The sequence below is a fragment of the Alligator mississippiensis genome, chromosome 4 (genome assembly GCF_030867095.1).
Source record: "Alligator mississippiensis isolate rAllMis1 chromosome 4, rAllMis1, whole genome shotgun sequence".
NCBI classification, from domain to species: domain Eukaryota; kingdom Metazoa; phylum Chordata; order Crocodylia; family Alligatoridae; genus Alligator; species Alligator mississippiensis.
The window spans coordinates 29,846,218-29,867,504 of NC_081827.1; the positions used below are offsets into that span (position 1 = coordinate 29,846,218).

At 41.5% G+C, this 21,287-nt stretch overlaps 1 protein-coding gene across 2 annotated transcripts in view; it reads left to right on the forward strand.

Moving 5' to 3' along the window:
* Positions 1–21,287, forward strand: part of CPNE8 (copine 8) — a 168,139-nt gene that overhangs the window by 133,890 nt on the left and 12,962 nt on the right. The window contains exons 16-19 of one of the 2 annotated variants that reach the window (XM_014606507.3): positions 3,830–3,957; positions 10,975–11,077; positions 18,063–18,120; positions 21,030–21,109. In XM_014606507.3, the coding sequence (XP_014461993.2) occupies positions 3,830–3,957; positions 10,975–11,077; positions 18,063–18,120; positions 21,030–21,094 (354 nt within the window). In that variant the 3' untranslated portion in view covers positions 21,095–21,109. The remainder of the gene's footprint in view (positions 1–3,829; positions 3,958–10,974; positions 11,078–18,062; positions 18,121–21,029; positions 21,110–21,287) is intronic. The other variant, XM_006260035.4, reaches the window with a different exon arrangement.

The window sequence follows — 21,287 nt, forward strand, 5'->3', positions numbered from 1 at the left end:
AGCTTTCAGGAGGAAATCAACTTCCATGATCCAAAGGCTCTAGGAGTCCTCTTCCCCACCAAGTTATTGACAGGCAGTCAGATAGCCATGGTTGTTTAAATACAAAAGAGCAAGGAAAGGGAATCTTCCTTGGACTTAGCTGCAGCAGTTTGAGTCACAGGTGAAATGCTTCCAGGCCTTCATTTTGAGGATATACTGAATTGAGGATATACCTTTCTTCTCTCCAACTTGTGAGGAGCCAAGTGTCTCTATTATGACAGATGATCACATTAGACTAGACTAAATGGCCCTAGAAATAATTTAATAGGATGTAAGAGAAAATGAATGAACCACATTTATAAATTGTCATGCTGCTGGCTAGATTTTTAAATTTGCACATTTACCTGATACTGTGTTTGAGTGGAATGTAATAAAACTTACTGCATTTTATGTAGTCCAGAGAGCTTTAGCTAATTGATTTTAATACTAGTTTCTTGTTGGGTAATTTTTTCCCCTGGGCAGCACTTTTCAAATCAGTAAACTTAGGGCAGGTTCCAGTTTTATGTGCCTAAATGGGAGTTACCCAGCCACATAACTGCTATTTTTGGCACTTACAGATAATTTTGGATTCTCTTATGCCTATTGGCAAAATAGAATTGCCTGCCCATGTAGGGGGCTCCCCTGTCCTGCTTCCGTGCCCAATGCTCTAACCATCAGGCTACAGGCTAGTCCTGTTTCCAGCCGTTCTCTTGAAGCTGAGTCACTGCACCTTGCATTTATTATTCATTAGGTAAAACAGATGAACAGCACTGCAAAAGTTTGTCCCACTAGGAACAAGAACCCAAGCTGTAATCCAGGACTGCATCCCATCCAGGAAATCACGTATCTCATTTGCCGTGTCTATATGAGATGCTTATTGCACAGTATCATTGTGTGGCACGAACCATGACACAATGCTACTGCAAAGTACTAATGAACTACTGTGTAGTCGACATCACCAAGAAGCCATGTGGGGATGCTGCTGCTCAGTAATGCTGGTTACCACTCAGTCATTTAGTAGTTGGGTATGCAAGTACTAAATGACTGCGCAGTAGCAACTGCACAGTTAGTGCCTCATGCAGATGCGGCCACTGAGTCTCTGCCTTGTTCCCTTTCTTGGCTATACATGTGTCCTCTCTTGCCTGCTCATAGGGCCAGCTTTAATAGGAGGTGGGAGAGGGCCCTACATAATACCTAAGATGTGGCTTGATGATTAAAGAATTACACTAAAAAGCATAAGGTGCAGGTTCAAACTTCCCCTGGGGGAGGAGGTTTGGTATCTCTGGCTCCTTTTCCCTGGATAAGTGCTCTAACTTCTGTACTAAAACATGGGAGGGTCCCTTTCCTTCTCCCCTCCAATATTAGTGCAACTACAATATTGCAGTTGCCTAACCTTATGTGTATATTGTGGCAAGTGTATAGCACCACATACCTCCCCAGAGTACAGCCTACTGAGCATGCTTAGTAGACCTGTATACATACGTAATGGCACTTTTCCAGCTGCGTAGTTGCAATTTGGGATTCTGCCTTCAGTATATGCTTAGACTGCAGTTGAAGGTGTGATTACAGCATGTGGTAGGCATGCTCACATTAGCTTTAATCTAGTTACTCTGCAGCAGGAAAGCAAGGTGACATGGCCTCACCATGGGCTATACTTACCTGAGTGGATACATACTGTGATTCCTAGCCAAAGTCCATGCTGTTATGTCTTCATATTGTTAGCTAAATTAAAGCTAGCATTAGGTTTCCTTGCATCAGCTGCAGTTACACACCCTAAGTGCAATGTAGATATATCCTTGGTTGTCAGTTTTCCAAGAACCACACGCATAAACAGTTTAAAGTTTTATAAATTAAATTTGACAACAGACGTTCCGTTCATGTACTGAATACAGCAAAGTCTTGAAAGCAACTGACCTAGAACAGTATTGGGGCAAACAGTTATTAAATAGCACAGTGAAATCACTAAAAATCCCTGTTACATTTGTTTGTCATTATTACATTTTTTTTCTATATTTCTAATGCATTTTTCACACTTTAAATAATTCCCCAAAGAGTAAGTAGTAGATTTTTTGAGGCAGTCCTGTTAATACTTCCTACTATTTTTAGTTTGTCTTGAAAAGGACTAGTTTAAATATCCAAAGCAATTAATTGCTCAGAAGTCTTTCTTTGAGATTTCTTTTAGGTCACTTTACTCGGTGGTAACCAAGAGAAACATATGTGCAGCATTATTTATTTAAAATGCCAAAATGTAGTTCTTTGAGGTATAACTGGAAAAAGTGCAGACTCAATAAAGGAGCTTTCAATTATTTATCTTAAAAATAAAACATAACAAAAATACAATCTCAAATGTATTTACACTACTTTTGGTAACCCTGGAGGAGAGAGAGAGACTGTCCAGATGGCTGCTCCAAGTGTCTGTTAGTATTTCTGAAGTTCAGCTATTTTCTCAGTGGCATTAAGGATTTTTTGGATAGCACGGGAGGTCTTTGGATGGGTTTTTTTGTTTTAATCATTTCCAGGATTCTGTTTTTGTATTTGACCTTATTATTCAATTAAGATTTCCCTTTTAATTCAATTTCTTTTAATACTTTAATACTGTTTGCAGGTTAGTTTATAATGTTCAATATTCTTTTTCTTCTTTACATCATGTAAATTACAGCATCTCTAGAGTGCAAAAATAGCTTTAAAAGAGTGAAATATGATTCCTCTACATCCAGCAAGTATAGCCCATAAACTCTTTGCTTAAATCAGATGCATTTCATTTCATATACTTCAGGATTTACAATTGTGTGTGTGTACACCCGTGCACTAGACTATATGAAAAGCTGCGAGTGGGCCCTCTCCTTCTGTTAGGAGTGTGCTGACTATATCACCTGGATAGAGCTTCTCTGGGGATTTAGGAACACAACGACTAGTTTGTGAATCCCAAATGGCTTTAGGTAGGATCTAAACATTAAAATATACATCTCGTTCAAAATGGCAGGTGTACCAAGCATGCACAGTTGCTGTCTTTTGCTGTCCATTCTGATGAAAGTGCTTGAATACATAGAGCTGCACTGAAACTCTGAGATAGGACTTTCCGAAATCATACATTAGGACAAAGAAATATCAATATCAAACTTGACTTAAAACACAACTAGACCAAATAAATCCCTTTTTGAATCCTGGACTAGTTGTTTGGCAGTAGTACTGCTTTACCATCTTGACTGAGGACTGTAAGTAATTGAAACACCAACTAGTAAAATCAACTCTAGTTTGCAAGTAAAATAAAATCTCCTGTAACTGCTAGACTTGAAGTTTAATTTGGAACCTTGACCTGGGGTTTTATTTATTTATCTGTAATACAATATTAAATTGGCACCTCATTGTACTGTGTGTTAGAGACATGTAAAAAAACTGTTCATAGAGCTTAGAGTTGTATGAGCAAGAAGACCCAACCAGTTCAGTATAGTGAAACCACAGGTCCCTTTTCTCATCTTTATGAGTTAAGTCCAACCAGACTCAGGATCAGTTTGCTCATGCAGAGCAGAATACTAAACAAGCCTCCCTTCAACTAGCACTTTATCCATACATCGGAATATGGCAATCATATTTTTCCTTATTTTTAAAAAAATAAGAAATTAAGTAACAAAATACTCTGAAGCATGGATCATAATATGATTACCTATTGGTTTAATGTCTCAAATGCCCAAACAGTTCAGTTAAATACTCTCTTACCTCTTTCGCGGAATTGTCTGATACTGCTTATGTGATATTTGCTTCATAGTATTTCAGTTATTCATCTTTTCTAATTTTCCTTGGTTTTGTTTAGAATGGAAACCCTCAAAATCCCTACTGTCATGGAATTGATGGTGTGATGGAAGCATATTACAGGAGTCTAAAATCTGTACAGCTTTATGGACCAACAAATTTTGCTCCTGTAATTAATCATGTAGCAAGGTAAGTATCACAATAGTGGTTCTGGAAAAACCAGATGGATTCGCATATTGCCAATATAACTTTTATTTGAAAAATATTAATAGCAATGTTATGATAACTAAATGTATGATTTTTCAATCTTATCATGAAATAGTTAAACTCAGAAGTTAATTTTCTGCTCTCATGCAAGCCATGTAGTGTCTCCTTATATTTTGTTTGTCAGATATAGTAATTCAGAATTTTCTTATCATACTATTACACAAATCCATAGTGTTCCCACATCTTGAATACTGTATACAGTTCTGGTCTTTGAATCTCAAAAAGGATGTAGTAGAATTGGAAAAGGAACAGAGAAGGGCAACCAAAATGCTCAGGGGTATGGAGCAGTTGCCATACCAGGAGAAACTAAGAAGGCTAAGATTCTTTAGTTTGGGAAGGAGCAGGCCGATGGAGGATATGATAATGGTCTATAAAACCATTAAGAATGGGGACAAAGTGAACAGGGAATTGATATTCACTGACATGCAGAATACGCAGTAGGAGGCACGTTTAAACTTAACATGAGGAAGTATTTTTATGCAACACATAGTTAACTTGTGGAAATCATTGCACAGGTGGCTGAAGCAGATAGCTTAGCCAAATTCTAAAATGGACTAGACAAACTCAAGGAGAATAGGTCTATTAGTAATGGCTTGAATTTGCAGTGAAGTAGGTTTAGGTTGGATATGAGGAAAAGCTTCTTCAGTTTGTGAGGCATAGCGAGGCAGTGGAATAGACTGCCTAGGAAAGTTGTGGACACTCCATCACAGGCAGTGTTCAAGGAGAGGTTGGACACCCACTGGTTGGGGATGATTTGATATAGCTATGCCTATGTTCTACTATGGGTATTTTTGGTGCTTCTGAGCTTTACTGGTTATCCCTGCCCCCCATTTCTGCTACATGTTAGGATGTTTTTAAGCCTCCCTCAGCGGGATTGGGTATTGGCTGAAGCCAAGGCTGGGGATTTTGACTGGCATGTGCCGTTGTTCCTGCTGGGATGAAAACCTGAGGTTCCTGCCTAAAGGGTCTTGCCTCTCTGCTCAGGATCAGACTGATTGGTATATTTGGGGTCAGAAAGGAATTTTACTCTATGGTCAGATTGGTATGGACTGTGGGGGGTTTGCTTTCTTCTGTAGCAGGGTGGGGGACGGGTGGCCTACCTAGGATTTCTTGAATGTATATTAAGAACCTTTTACAGAAGCAGGATATTGGGTGCCGTGGTTCTCCTGCTTTACCTGTGGCAAGTTACAGTGTTACGTTTTGTGTTGTGTCGGGGTTGACAGTAGTCTTTCAAAAAGTTTATATTAAAAAAGTTTCAAAAATGGATCATCCTTCCTCAGGCAGGGTGTTGCACTAGATGACTCTGGAGGTCCCTTCCAGCCTTACTTCTCTCTGATTTTAATGATTTCTATTAATAGCTCTTAAACTGAATAGTTGGAAATGTTCCCTATGGCTTTTCTAAACCAATATTGGTGGATGCTGAGGAGAGTGATGAATAGGGGATAGATCACTCTAGATAGATCTGATTCAGTTCTCTCTCTCTAAAGCATCGACTTGTGCCATCATCTCAGACAGGATGCTGGGCCGTATGGACCATGGATATATCCCAGTATGGCACTTACTGTTGTTAACCTTCCATACAGTAACAATAGAGATCCTTATCTCATCAGTTGCACTTGGTATCTCTGAAAAAGGTCTCCTGTGTGCCATAATTTAGCCTTATATAAGGAAGACTGATCCTTGTCTGAGCCCATTTGTGTCACTCCTGCAACACAAAGACCTTAGAAATCTTTTGGAGGTGGCAGCTGCAGATTCTCTGGCTGTGCTAAACCTTCCTTAGTGTAGTGGATTTGGAAGGGAGTGTGGCTGAGACTATGTTGTGATTTTACTGTACCTGCCCTAGAAAGTATAAGGACTTCCACACTTCATTAAAGCCAGCATAATTTAGAATAGACCTTGATCTGTTCTGCCTCTCCATGGATTGCCACACTTTGCATACCTCGATAGCCATCTCAAAAAAGGCCAGCATTAATGAGGAAATCCAGTATAGGATCCAATATGCCAACTCTGCCTTCGGGAGACTGAACCATCGTGTGTTCAACGATTGTAGCATCAGGACTTGGACAAAACTCCTACTATATAAGGCTGTGTTAACTCCAACTTTTCTCTGTGTCTGTGAAGCTCGGATGACCTACAGGGACCACCTGTAAAGCCTGGAATGCCTTCACCAGCATTATGCCTGGAAGATCCTTGGCATAAAGTGGAAGGATCAAAGCGCAAATGCCAATGTCACCATTGACGTTACCACCACCAGTATGGAAGTGATGATCATTCAGCATCAGCTGTGGTGGACGGGGCATTGTGTGCACATGCCTGTGTGTGTTTACCAAAATAACTGCTATAGTCCGAATTCAACCAAGGACAAAAGGACACCTGGAGGCCAGAGGAAACATTTCAAGGATACTCTCGAAGTGAACATCAAGAAATGTAGCATTGACATCACAGATTGGGAAGAACTAGCCTGGGACAAGGCTACATGGCGATGCCTTGTGAGAGACAGTATATTTTACTCTAGGGTGAGATGGTTTTCCTCAGAGGCAAAAAAATGACAAGAAAAACAACAGAAGCTGAAAAAAAGGAAACAAGATCCAGAAACCTGTGGTCCAACTCTCTATTTAGCTACTACATGTGGCATCTGTCAGAGTTTGTGGCTCTAGGATCAGCCTTCTTAACCATCAACATACTCATCTGTAACTCTTTACTTGACCCCTGGGAATGATCATCCTCGACCATGAGGTATCGCTGCTGCTGTTGATCTCTTCGGGTTTTATACCAAGGAACAGATGAACATAAAAGTGGATTATAGTGAAAGAAAAAAATGAGAGAGAGAGAATGAAAAAGTAAATAAAATGAAATAAAATGTAGACGTTTTGTTTTATTCAATGACAGAAAAGAAAAAAGGTACAAAAAAGGAGAAATCAAAAACTGAAAAAATTATATCTTTGAAAATGTAAAGAAGCTGAACATTTTTCATGCAAGGTTTTTCAACTTTTAGTACCTACGTGTGGAGCATTGTGCCTCTTGGCAATGAAATGTGAAAAGTTTTGATGAAGAGCCTTTCACCTTTCCTTCTTTCTACTCTTCCTTATGGAAGATTCTGACTTTATAATTGAGGAAGTGGCCCACATGTTCCTCCGTTTTTTCTTAGCTGCTAAAGGAGCAGAGAACTTAGATTATATTCAGTTTCTTCAATGCTTCCCTCATCTGTTTTTTCACCTATCTGGCCTATTTTTATTTTTAGTTAGTTTGTCAATTGGTCATCTTTTCTCCATATAAAAAAGGAAAAACGGTTCCATCTAGCATGGGTATCGTCTGCAGGAGGTTTTAATGAGCTAAATTCTTCTTGAAATTAAAAAAAAAGAGAGAGGTTGAAAAGCGGATCATATATGTGCAGGAGTAGTAGGGTGTTTATTACGTTATTTCTGTACAATTTTCTCTTATCCTTCTTTTGCAAACATTTTTCCATTTTGAAAAAAATCTACTTGATAAATTGCCACCACATTAAGTCATATATAGTAATGAAATCTTTATTCCTTCTCTCCAAAACTACCTACAGGGCAAATATACCAGAGGAGTATTCTGCTGAGAATCTGATATATGCTTTAGAGTAAGCATTAGAGAAGTACTTTATATATCTAAAATGGTATTTAAGCATGCCTAAGGCACCTGAATTCAAATATGTAACTTAGGAATTCTCAACTCAAATTAATTTAGCACCTCTATTTCAGACTACAAGGTACTTTAACTGCTTAAACTTAGACTCCTGCTTATATACAGAGGAGCTGCAGTCTGAGCAGGTAGGCACCTAAGAACTTGTGATCCAAATACAAGGCAGAGTGCGTTCTATATTTTGTTTTACATCCCAGAAGGAACCCTATCAATCAGGCATGTTTGTGTATGTGTAGCACCTACTGGCAGCATTGAGTTAAGTTCAAAGCACAACAATAATATACATTATATTAAAAAGCTAGTGGTTAGAGTACTCAGCTAGAAATTGGAAGAACCGGATTGAAACCTGCCTTTCCCATTTCCCAGGAGAGTACCAGGGAATTCCTAGGTTGGCTGAAGCTGGGTCACTGAAACCAACAATGCAAGATCATTGGGCCAGAATGAGAATAAGCAAGAAGGAGCTTGTCTCTGTACCCTAGAGCCTCTGTACCCTTTTTTCGGAAAAAGATGAAAAATCAGGGGTCTAGTTCCTGGACTGCTTGTTCTGTTTTATATTACATAGTCATTGGATTAAAAACAGAACTCCAGAGAGAATAAGATCAGAATAAAATTGGTATAGCGAATATATAATGTTTTGTGAGTCCCTTCCCCCCTTCCCACTTCTTTCCTCCCTAGTATTTTTTTGAATACCTTGCCCCAGCTGATGCTGATGTCCAGTGATATTTTTTTCTTACTGAGATTTACTCCACAGATTTCATCAGTACTGATGAACTGATTGGCTGTTGAAATACAACCTTATTTGTTTTCTTCATCATTATCTCTTAAGCTTGGAAGAATTCATGCATATTTCATAGACATTAGGGCTGGAAGGGACCTTGCAAGATCATCAGGTCCAGCCCACTGCCCAAGGGCAGGAAGTCAGTTGTGGTCAGATCACCCCAGCAAGATAAGCATCCAAGCATTTCTCAAAGGTATCTAGAATAGGTGCCTGCATATTATTAAAAGAAATACAAGTTCCAGGTTTTTTAAAGTTTCTTTTAGAGATTTAGTGGTGGCGTATTCTCATCCCTTCATTTATTTTCTTGGATTCTGCCTTGATGCATTCCAGAATCCTTCCTGTCATTACTTACAGCTAATCACTAAAGATAGCAGTAGTGTTGGCACTTCATAAAAGTCAACTAAATAATGCTCTGGCATTTAGAAAAGACCAAGTAGCTGCAAGTAAGTGTTTAGGATAAATACCAGACTTGAAGAACTGTGGAGGCCTACAAATAAAGAAGAACAGATTCTGAGGCTAGTTATCAAAGGAGAAAAACTGCTTTTTGACTTCTTTTGTTTGGGGTAAACCCTGCTATCCACCCAAGGGTCTACTGGAAAGAAGCTAAGCTCTGCAAAAGCATTGTTACCTTATTGTGCGGAAACTACTGTATATAGTGCTTTATATATTAACTTGAATAGTACCCCTGGCTGCTGGCCAGAGTACAGGTCACTGACTAGCATAGCATTTTGCATGGCAACTGCATCATACTGTTCTTGTTGACACTGTTACTACTGTTCATTCTGCTATCTAAGAAACAGTTAATTTTGTATCCTGTGTTACTGTGTACACCTCAAGGTAGCTCTCCCACAGTCTTTGCAGATCATGTAGAGACTAGCTAATTTCATTTTTCCTGGGCACATCTACCCAAGATGCTTTAATGCACAGTAGAGCAAATTACTGCACAGTAAGTGCCACCGTCAACACAGGCAGATGCTTACTGCACAGTAATTTGCTCTACTCACCAGTTAATTTGCTACCTGCAAATGCAAGTAGCAAATGAACTGCTGAATAATTATTGCACAGTAAGGTATGTGTAGATGGCTGACCAGGAGCAAATTTGCCCAGACAGCAGGGTGTGGGAGATGCTCCCTGCCCCCAGGAGATGCCTGATACCAGGGCAGGGACAATGTCCTCCTCCCCTGGCAGCATGGAGCTCCCAGGCCCTGCTCCACAATCATGATCATGAAGCGGGGACTGGGAGCTCCATACTGTCAGGGCAGGGGGACATTTTCACTATCCAGGCTCTAGTGGAGCCCACCCTGGCAGCCAGGAGCTTCCTGCACAGGGAGAGTTCCCTGCCCAACCTGAAACTGGCTGGGACCTGCCCCAGACCAGGAACAGTTCCTGGTCAGCCCCAGGCGTCATGGGGAAGTCTGCATGTGCAGCCTGGAGCTGGCTGGGGACTGTCCCATTTTGGGCAATTCCCTGCCAGCTCCAGGATGCATGTGCAGACTTCCCCACACAGCCCAGGGCTGGCCAGGAACTGTTCCAGTCTAAGGCAGGTCCCAACCCAGCAGCTTTTCCCCTACCCCATGCCCTGATTGAGGCATGGATTGGGGCTTGGAAAGAGTTGTGGAGAGAGGAGCGGATCCCTGGCCCAATCCGCTGGTGGGGCAGCTAGCAACGAGACCCTGCCCAGCTGGGCGCTTGATGCTAGCTGCCCCCCTCTTCCCCACCGGTAGATCAGGGCAGGGAACTGGGTCCTTCCCCTCCCTCACAGCTCTTTCCAAGCCCTGTGCCCCCAAATGAGGGTCTAGGGCTGGGAGCTCCCTGCTGCCAGGGCAGGGAGACATTGTCACCACCCAGGCTTCAGTGGTGGAGCCACCCTGGCAGCATGCAGCTCCCGGGGGCAGGGAGCAATGTCCTACCCCCTGCCAGGAGCCAGCTGTCTTCTGGCCCCGTGCTCCCTGCCAGCCCCTAGGCCAAGCATCCAAGGGTAGCCTAGAGCTGCTGCAGGGGGGCAGAGCAGGGTGGGAGCAGCCCTCTCTGAATTGCTCCCATTGAGAGCATATCTGCTCCCAAATGCACTCGTATAGACACTTGCCCAGGGTGAGTTTACTGGAGAGTAAATTACTCTAAAGTAAACTCATCCCGCAACATTTGCATGCATAGGTGCACCCCCTCTGTCATATAACAAATTGTTGCAAAACTCACAAATACTTCCAAGTAGTTATCAAGATGTTCACACCATATGCACATTCCTAATTATTCTTTATTGTTCCACAGTGCTTCCAGCCCATAGTGGTATTTCCTACTCATATGCTAGCAAAATCCTCCTCAGTTTTAGTCATTTCTGTCTTTACTTTTAGAGATCTAATACAGACTCTCAGTTTTACCTTAGTCTTTGCTGGTTATAACTTTAAAGTATAGATTCTCATATTAATCTGTTTGTTTAAAGTTTTTGGCTTTTAAGTGCTATTAATATTTTGGGATTTTTTTTATTTTTTTAGATATGCTTCTTCAGTAAAAGATGGCTCCCAGTATTTTGTTCTTCTCATAATTACAGATGGAGTTATTTCAGACATGGCTCAAACTAAAGAGTCCATAGTTAACGTAAGTACTCTTTAAACTTTCTATAAGGCCAAAGCAGTGTTTTTCTACGTCTGAATATTTTAGACAATAAGCTAGTATCCTAAATTAACTGCTCTTCCTTGACAATAAAAATAATTATGCATACAAACCCATGGAAACCAAAAGTTGAATCTCAATCAGCTTTAGTAAATCTCTGCTCTGAGGAAATTTGCTGTTTAGCTAGTGCTGTACAGTGCTGCTCAGCCTACAGCCTGGAGGCAAGATGACACTTATTGGTATGTCAGTATGGGCTCTAGATAGAGCCACTGCTTTTGTGCAGCTCCAGAGCGTAGGAGTGAACACTGCTGCTCGTTCCCCCTTTTCCCTTTTGCTACTGAATTCATTGGTTTTGGAGGGGGAGGTGAACAAAGTATAGCAGGTTCCTCCCCTGGGCTCCAGAGCTGTGTGAAAGTGGTCACTCTGGTGAGTAATTTCTGAGGAGAGGATGGAAGATAGGTATTGTCCTCAGAGCATTTTAAGTTTAGCCATCCTGAGGAGAAAAGCATTAGAGCTGATGAAGCAATTAATGGACATTTAGCTGAAAATCTTTTAAAAAATCCTGTGAAAGCTCTTCTTCAAGGGAACACTAGGAGCCTGCCATGTGTGTTGTATGGAGACAAAGGATTCTCGACAGTTCTTCCTTAAACGAGTCCTAAATCCAAGTTTGCCTCCATTTTCCATGGAAACAGGGAATTGCCCATATTAGATTTTCCCATCAGCTTTCTCAAGACTTAATACAACTGTTGGTCCATTTGAAAAAAATAGAACTGCAGGCTAACATCCAGTATTTTTTCTAAATATTTGTTGTTTAGAATTCAGTTAGGATTTGGACAGGAAAAAATTCACCTTCCCATAAGAGTAGGGGGACCTCATGTCCTGGTTTGGCTGGGACAGTCCCTGATTTCAGAGGCCAGTCCCAGCAAAAATTAAAATGAGCCTCCCAGGTGTGGGTCACAGGGCAGGGATGTAGAGCAGCATGAGTTGTGAAAATAGGAAGCCCTAGTAGACGGAAAAATTGTCCTAAAATAGGTTAGCTTGATTAGTGGAATGACCATTAAAAAGAGGAGATGAATGTGAAGTAAAGAACTATGGGTCATTAACTTCCTTAGCTGCCTGAATAGTAATACCAGAGCTGCACCACCCTGCCCTGCCTCTGCCTGCAGCAGCACTGCTGACTTCGGAGGGGAGGGACAGACAGGGTCCCAGATTTCACATTGTCCCATATGGTCACCCTACATAAGAGTATCTTCAAGCTACCTTATCTCAGGCTGCATTACCTTCAAAGACAATGCTCTCAAGTTCTAGCAGAGAAGTGATGTTTGCTTTTCTGAGATTCTCCGAGACTGAGATTCTCTCAAAAACGTCCAGTTCTTAAAGTTTTTCTTATAATTGAGTTTCCCAAGTCTGAGTAGATTTCTTCATTTTTTAAGGGGTGTGTCTGGATTGGCTCTTGTCTGTAGATAAGATGTCTCAGAAAGTAGATGCTTGCAGTAGTTGGGGAAGTCAACGAAGGATTTTCAACAGAACTCATTCGTTATACTGGGGATGCATTAATTCTTTCTCCAGAGTAATTCATTTCTTCCATTCACGCTGCCAAGAATTTGTTCTTTAATTCCAGATGTTTCAAAAAGGGCACAAGATTCTTTGCAACACAAAAAGCAAGAAACAATTACATGCCCAGCACTCTCATGTTCATAAGAAGGTCATTATTTCCATATAGAATACTGGAATCCATTGTTGCATCATTTTCTTCAAGCAGCTTCAGCTTCAGAAGATAAAAGTGAAAGTTGAAGATCTACTGGAGACATGATCAAAAGTGTCGTCCAGAAATAATTTAGCTGCTGATAAACGAGCAGTATATCATATACAGAATATAACCTTTGGGGTTACATAGCATCTACACAGATTTTCATAAATGCCATCTGATCCCTCTCTTCAAAAGAAAGAGATGTGTTGTCTACCTTTTGATGGATGGATGGACATTTCATGGCCCACTATCCACTATCAAAAACCTTAAGAAACCTAGTTTTGAGAACTCATAGAAGGGACATTTTCAGCCCTTACAATATTTCAATGCTTAAGCTTTCATACAAAACAAACTTTATTTCTCAAAAGAGAAATGGAAGAACATAGTACCTAGCTTTCCAAATATTAGATCATCTCTAAGATAACATCAGATCTTGGACTATGCTAACTTGGACTAACTATGCTTTCTCCACATCCAGCTAGCAATTGCCAAACATCTATATATGAAGATCTTGGTTCAGATCCAGTATTTACATTTCTTGTTAAATTCATGTCAATTTAGTTTCGTGATTTTTGAGTGCAGGAAAAGCCGGTCATCAGTACAGACACTTGGCATAGCATAAACATATCTGGATTCTTATCTGATTTGGAAGGGGTGTGTGTAACAGGATGCTTAGTGCACTTGCCACTGTAAGAGGAGAAGTTATCTGAGGCAGCTTCCAGGTGGTGAGGGAGGGGCTAATAAGAGGATCACCTGACCAGAAGAAGGCTTTAGCTATATAAGCCCAGCTCTGTGAGCCAGAAGGAGAGGAGCTTCTGGCAGCATGGCTCCTTAAAGAACTAGGAAATAGGGGAAAGCACTCTGCAGGCCTGGGAACAAAGGGGTATCAGCTGGGGCAGAGAGGGAATGGTTTCATGCAGGCAAGTGGGCCTTTATTTTATGTTAGTGCTCTTTTTTGAGTTACAAGCCTTGAGCCCTGCTCGACACAGGCTCAAGGCAAACCCAGAAAGTTCCCCCAGCCCAGATTGGGGCTGAGGGTAGGAACAGTGGGTCCAGGAGCCTAAAGAGGGACTGAGAGGGGGTCCAGAGGGTCCAGGAACCTAGATAGAGATTGAGAGGGGGAGCAGGAGGCCCAAGAGCTCAGAAAGAGGAGAGGATTGAGAGACCCAGAAGGTCTGAGAGTCCAGAGAAAGGCAGAGTGATGGGAACATCGGAAGTGGTAACATCTGTGAGGCTTGGGGCATGGTGTAGGGACAGACAGAGCCACGCAATTGGCCCTTAAGGAAACAGTGCCCTGGAGAGGCATAGACAGACTGGGTGGGGCCAGTAATCTTGTGTATTGAATAGAGACAAGTGGGGTCCAGGAGGGACCATCTGGTGACTTGAACAAATTAAGACTCGCTCTAAGGCCCATGGGCTGCCTCCCTTCCCTAATTTTTATTAAGAACAAGTTGTGGCTGGAGAGTAATTTAGAGAGGGCCATCGTAGAGCTTGAGCCAGGCAGGAAACAGATGGCCACCAGGGGGCATCATAGCTGCCCCTGGGGCCCAGTCCTGCAGTTTTCCACAAGAGAAAATATGCATTATACTCCACGTCATGCAGTAGACCATAAATCTTGTTTGTCTATTTTCAGGATATGATCAAACTATGAACAGAAGCTTTTGCTCTGTTCCTTGAGGCTTTACAGCAGGAAGAAAAGGCAGCTGACACAGCAAGTGGCACACTTAAAACCAAGGGAATGCAGTCTAGATCAGATGGCTTTGGGTTCATGATAAGCAACGTTGGGAGCCTGTTAAGGAACCTGTCTGTATTTGTCTAGTTGGAAAGTAAAGAACAGGTTATTGCTTGAGGCATGCTCTAGCTCTCATCTTGGGATTGAGTAAAAAACATCCTTTGTCTTTCTTACCTCAACCACTAAGGGTGGCTTAGGTAAAGAATATCACGAAGGAAGAGGCCATTGTCTAATAATCTCTTGGGTTCTCAATTCTATTTTAGTTGTAACTGGACTGTCTCATGTTCCCATTATATAAACACAAAACTCAAGGCAGCAGGGATCAACATCTATTTTTTCAGTATATGCCAGCCAAGCTCTGGTAGCCATCACTAAGATACAGTCCAACTTCATCTCCAGGCACTAATAGGATTAGTTCTTTCCTAGACACAGAGGGTGCCTGTACATGAGCATGGAGGCTGCTTCAATGCTCTGTAATTACAGTGCATCTGAGCAGACTCGATTAATTGAGTCTGTTAGAGTGTGGCAATTACCACACTCCATTAGCCTCCCACGTGTTGTATATTAACACCCTATGCTTCAAAATGGTGGTGGGAGTACTTGAGCTAATGAGCTTTAATTTAAGCATCCATGCCAGCATCTGGAAGTGCAGGGACACTGATACATGAGAGAGTGCAGTGCTTTAAATAGAGCGGCTCTTGGGCTCAGTCCTCGGCCCCACACTGTTTAACATCTTCATCAGCGACTTGGATGAGGGGGTGGAAAACACGCTGTCCACATTTGCTGATGACACTAAGATGCGGAGTGAGGTGGACACACTTGAAGGGAGAGAGAGGCTGGAACTAGATTTAGACAGACTACAAAAGTGGGCAGATGAGAATAGGATGGGGTTCAACGTAGATAAATGCAGGGTGTGCTGCACCTTGGGAGAAGGAATCCACAGCACACATACAGGCTGGGGAGTTCCCTTCTTGAAAGCACAGAGGTGGAAAGGGATCTTGGAGTCATTATTGAGTCCAAAATGAACATGAGCCGCTAATGCCAGACTGCAGCCAGCACAGCCAGCCTTACCTTGTCATGCAGCCAAAGGTGCACCTCAAGCCAGTCCAGAGAAGTGATATTCCCCCTCTGTGCGACTTTGGTCAGGCTGCAGTTGGAGTACTGTGTCCAGTACTGGGCACCACACTTCAAAAGGGATGTGGCCAGCCTGGAGAGGGTTCAGAGGAGGGCCACCCACTTACTGAGAGGGCAGCAAGACAGGCCGTATGAGGAGAGACTGAGGGACCTGAACCTGTTCAGCCTCAGCAAGAGGAAGCTGAGGGGGGACCTGGTGTCTGCCTACAAACTCATCAGGGGAGATCAACAGCAAATAGGCAGAGCTCTTTTCTCCCCAGCACCACCTGGGGTGACAAGGAACAATGGTAATGGGATGGAGAATAGGTTTAGGTTAGAGATTAGAAGGCAATATTTTACAGTTAGGGTGGCCAAAATCTGGAACCAACCTCCCAGAGAAGTGGTCCTCGCCCCTGCCTTGGGCAAATTCAAGAGGAGGTTGGGCGATCACCTGTCTGGGGTCTTGTGAACCCAGCATTCATTCCTGCCTGTGGCAGGGGTCAGGCTAGATGATCTGTTCAGGTCCCTCCTGACCCTAGCTACTATGAAACTATAAGAGGTGGTGCAGGGCCCCCAAAGCCTTATCCCCAAATATGGGACTGGGTGGAGGTAGTGTGGAACCCAGTGGAGCCCAATATCTGTATACGGGACCAGGCAGGGGCACTGGGACTTCCAGGACCCAGTCCAACCCATGGACCAGCTCCATACCTCTCATGTGGCCTTCAGGGTCAAAAGGTTGAGTAACCCTGGTATAGAGTCTTCTAGGCTCTACCTCAGTATGTTTTCAGCATGTGGGGTTAGAACTGAAACAAAGTGTTCAGTGAACAGACTGACTACATAACAATTTCATCTTACTACTGTCAACTTCCTGGTCTAGTTTAAGTTCATAGAATCCACTTTGCACATTTCATCCTTAATAGCATGCATAAGGTTCCTACTTATAAAGAAACATTTCCTACTTACATTCAGGAAAGCTGCTTTTATCCAGCTCTGTTCTATGCACAATATTATGAGTTATGACGAGTGAGAAATGACCTTGGTGTATATAAAAAAAAAAAAAAAAAAAAAAAGCATTTGTGTTTACTGAGGAAGAAAAAATTCTACATTGGGAGAGAGAAAATCATTTTAAAAGCATACTAGCTTGTTTGCATGCAATTGTTGTTATTAAGGTTTAACTGAAGAAGAGTTGAGAATAGGCATAAAATTTACATCTATGATTATAGCCAATATGTAGGTCCTGCATAGAATGACCGAAAGGTTTGTAGTTCAAAAGTATGTCCCAGTAAAGAACAGATGTTAAGCATGATATTTGCTTGATTTTTTTTTTTTAATTATTATTGCTATGTTCCTCCAGATAGCTAGTTCTAGGTTCTTAAACTAGCAGATGTTCTGCCCTTGACATTATCCTTATAGATTTACAAGTATTTTGTTTAGTGAAAGCCAAATATCATCATCTGTGTATGTTAAAAATAAGCAGAGGAGAGAGGGTAAAGTTGTCTGTACTTTGTAAAAACTTTAACTGTTTTACAATTTTATTTTGTACTTATCCAGATTTCTTTTTTCTGTGCAACTTAGCTGCTTGATTCAATTAACATTTCTTTCATAAAAGAAATGAAATTATTATTTCCTAGTCTCCAAGAACAGAAACAATCTATATTTAAAGATATAAGAAGCCGTTTGGTTTGAACTAGCAACATGCTGGGTGCATCTACATGTGGCCATATGGCGCCATTGTTACTATGTTGTCATTTAGTACTACTTTTTGGATAGCCCGTAATAACCTGTACTGCACCATCCCAGCCACACGGTTATTTTTAGCTGCACGTCGCTGTAGCAGCACACTATAATGAAGGCAGTGCATTGCTATGGCAGCATAGCTGCAGCATCATGGTTTTTGCCCATTGATAGTACGTCGCTATAGCACATTGCTATGGCAATGTAGTGTCACATGTAGATGCGCCCAGTAGCTTGAAATCTGTGTTCTTTACTGAACTTTCTAATTAAGGGTTAGGCTCTGTTACTGGGTGCAACATTTGCATCTTTAATTGCAGTCACTTAATAAACAAGTGTAGGAAACTTGTCTAATTCTATTTGTGTACTCTTGTCATTGCCCAAATAGTACTTACTGCATTTAACATTTTACTTGAGAGACTTCATGGAGAAAAAACAAAACAAAAATTGAAACAAAATGATTTATTGTGTCGTTCTCTTTCTTCAAGATTGGTTACACAGCTGAAATTAGGAATCTTCCTTGGAAAATTTTCCTGCCTCAACAAAATAAATTATATGCATTTTTAATCAAATTATTGTTCAAGTCAGCATAACTTTTGCAGACTATACTTTGTATTAAATCTATTTTTCTCTCTCTTCTGAAGGCCTCAAAGCTTCCAATGTCAATAATTATAGTAGGGGTAGGACCAGCAGAGTTTGATGGTAAGTGTTCTAGTTTAATAGACTTTTTTTTTTAATGCTCTCTTGGCTTACATCTTACAACGTACGGCTCTTCAAACAATTCTGCACTTTAAAATAGCAGCACAAGATTAAACAAACTGTGACCAGTGGTGATGCTTCCAATGGGCATAATGACTGACATCTGAGTGCGCTTATAAACTAGTTTATAGAGTCGTATTGCCTTACGGCCCCTGGCAGACATTCAGTTAAAAGCTGAATCATGATCCCAGCTATTGCACCTCCTGCCATTCTATACATGTATGATGGGAATCACGATTATGGGATCAGATCCCAGTAGTGCCATATTGCTGGTACAAGGGGAGCCTGGGATCATGATGCTGGGCTTGCCCTAAACCACCAGGCTGAGTGCCCTGCCCGCCACAGCTGGGAGTGCCAGTCATCTGACTGGCGCTCCCAGCTGTAAGAGCACATGGAGCCTTTGAAACTAGCCACATATTCAGTTCATGGTATGATGGAAACCAGCCACAAAGTTGTTATACATTATTTGTGTAATAACTATATGACTTATTCCCTATTTTATGATGCCAGTAATTGAATTGAACATTGGCTGGTTTAATCACTGGTTAATCATGTCTTAATTATGATGCCTGCAAAGGGCTTAAAAACTATGCAAATCAAAGAACATATCCAAGCTCTACTTTTATGATGCTCCCAGCGGTGTTGTCATTTGCAATTATATTATTGACTCTTAATCTGGGATGAGCCTGAGATCAAGACTATTGAAAGCTTAGCATAGTACAAACAAAAGAACTAAAATTATTTGAAATGTTTTCTACTTGAGATATAGACCACTTGCGTGAGACTACCCTATTCTCCATTTGGTAATGCTGTGTTGTGGGGCAGGTATCCATTACATGTTGTATTAGCTTTTAAAAATATATATTTTTCTAACATCCTACTTTTTGGTATTGCTTGCTCATTTCACTTCCTGAAACCAAGCCAAATATTACTAGAGCCAATAATCTTCAGAAAGGCACTTGGGAAAATATATACAACATATTTTTGTCTTGATATCTATTTGATTTTCCTCCTTTGGGAAAAAGCCCAGGACCAAAAATCATTTAATTTTTACAGAAAAGAGTAAAAAAAATTATGAAAGAAGTCTTCTAAAGCAGTAGCATGATATAATACAACCAGTGATTAAGTAGTTAAAGTTTTTATAATTGCATGAAGTCCTTAGAGAAAGAGACCAACCCTAGCATTTAGGTCTAGGACATAACATAATGAAGCAGCAGAAAACTTCCTGGCAAAAAGAGAAGAGTTGAAAAAATATAAGGACAAATAGAATAAGCACAAGCTTCACTCATGTATGGTATCCAGAATTACATAAACCCATGTTTTCATCAAAGCACTACAACACACATTATACATTTTGTTAACCACTCATGCACAAGGTGCTATAGCTCTTGAAGTGAACTTCCTGAGCATCTTTACGTATGCTTTGCGGGTAGGAGGAGGGGGCACTTGAATTAAAGCAGCTCCAAGAGTATCTTATGTATTCAGCATCCAGTGCTTCAAAATGGGGGGGGGGGCACACTTTAACTAAAACTCATTTAATGCACCCCCTGCCGCCATTCAGGGACGCTGAATATATGAGATGCAGAGGCTGCTGTGGTGTGCTGATTAGCACACCCCAGCAGACTTGATTGAGTCTACTCCAACATGCTGTAATAAGAGAATGTTGGAACAATGTCCCTGCACATCTACAGACACCCCCTGATTCTGGATGGTACTGGTGGCTAAATTGAAAGGAAGACTCCTTTATCGTAGTAGTGAAGAACACTAATACGCCCCTAGTATAACAGCTTTTCTAGGAAAAGTACATAAGAGGGGTCCAAAGTCCCTAAACTTGGGGAAGAAAAAGTAGAAAAGAGTTTCAATAAATCTTGTGCTTATTGCCAGCCAGCTGATTAAATTTGAAGAGATTTTGTCCTTGCAAAACAGTTACAGAAAGACTCCTAAAAATAAAAGTTAAAGCTCAGTGTGAAAAGTGGTAACATACAGGGGTTGGACTGATCACAAAAGGAAACAACTTGCTTTCCCAAGTGGACAGCTCCTGCCTAACTTATATCTTTACAGTTACAGCTTTAGCCAATTACTGGAAAGGAAAGAGAGCAGTGCTGTAGCGAGGGGGGAGGGGAGGAGTGGGGTGACTGCCCCAGACACCAAAGGAAAGGGGCATCAACAGGTGCTGCCCAGCTGGGGCAGGGCACAGGATGGAGCCGCGAGCGGCTCATTTGGGGGGGGGGTGAGGATGGGGGGAGGGCAGCTCCCACTGCTGTGTGCACTCCCAGGTAAGCATGGGGAGGGCATGTACCTCCCAAATCTGTGCATGGGGCAAGGGCAGGCTACCACTACGGGCTTTGCCCTGGGCACCAAATTTCCTTGCAAATGTACTTAAAAGAGAGGCAAGTGCTTCCCCTGGGTCCTAAAGAGAGTGAGATCATGTCCTCAGAATTGCATTAGTTTGTTGAGCCACTTCACAGGCTAGCCCTGCACAATGTCTCCTGGTAATGGAGAGAGACAGTGGGACAGTCCAACCTGGAAGTGGGGGTGGTGCAGCACCCCAGTTTAAGAATTACTGGCCTACATAAACTCAATGAGAAACTACAAAGCTGTAATTCAGTGAGTAACACAAAGATGACAATATTTTTAGTCATAAAAGACATGGAGGGTGCTGGCAGAAGCTCACAAAAGGGGAAATTATTATAGAATATGGTAACTTTTCATATTCCTAAGCTTTCATAATGTGACCCAGTACAGAAGAAAAAGCATTTACTATGATCAAAAAGGATCTGATCAATTTTGGCACCTCTGCCTTAGTCTTGTTGTTGGCTAAACTCCAGATGATACATCACTGATTTTTACAGTGATATCTTCAGCTGTGAAACTGTTGGACAAAAAGAAAGTGAGAGAAAAATGCTATGAGGGATAAGAAGCAATGGATTTGGTATGTAGAACCCTTATTACCCCATAATGAGAAAATTTGGCTTCACTTTATATTCCAGATAGAGTTTGCAGGGGTGATATTTATGTAAAAAAAGAAAAAGAAATTTATTTTTAAACCTGTTTGTACTTGCTTAAAATATCCGAGAAAAAGTGTCATATCTATTTTACAGCCACTTTTG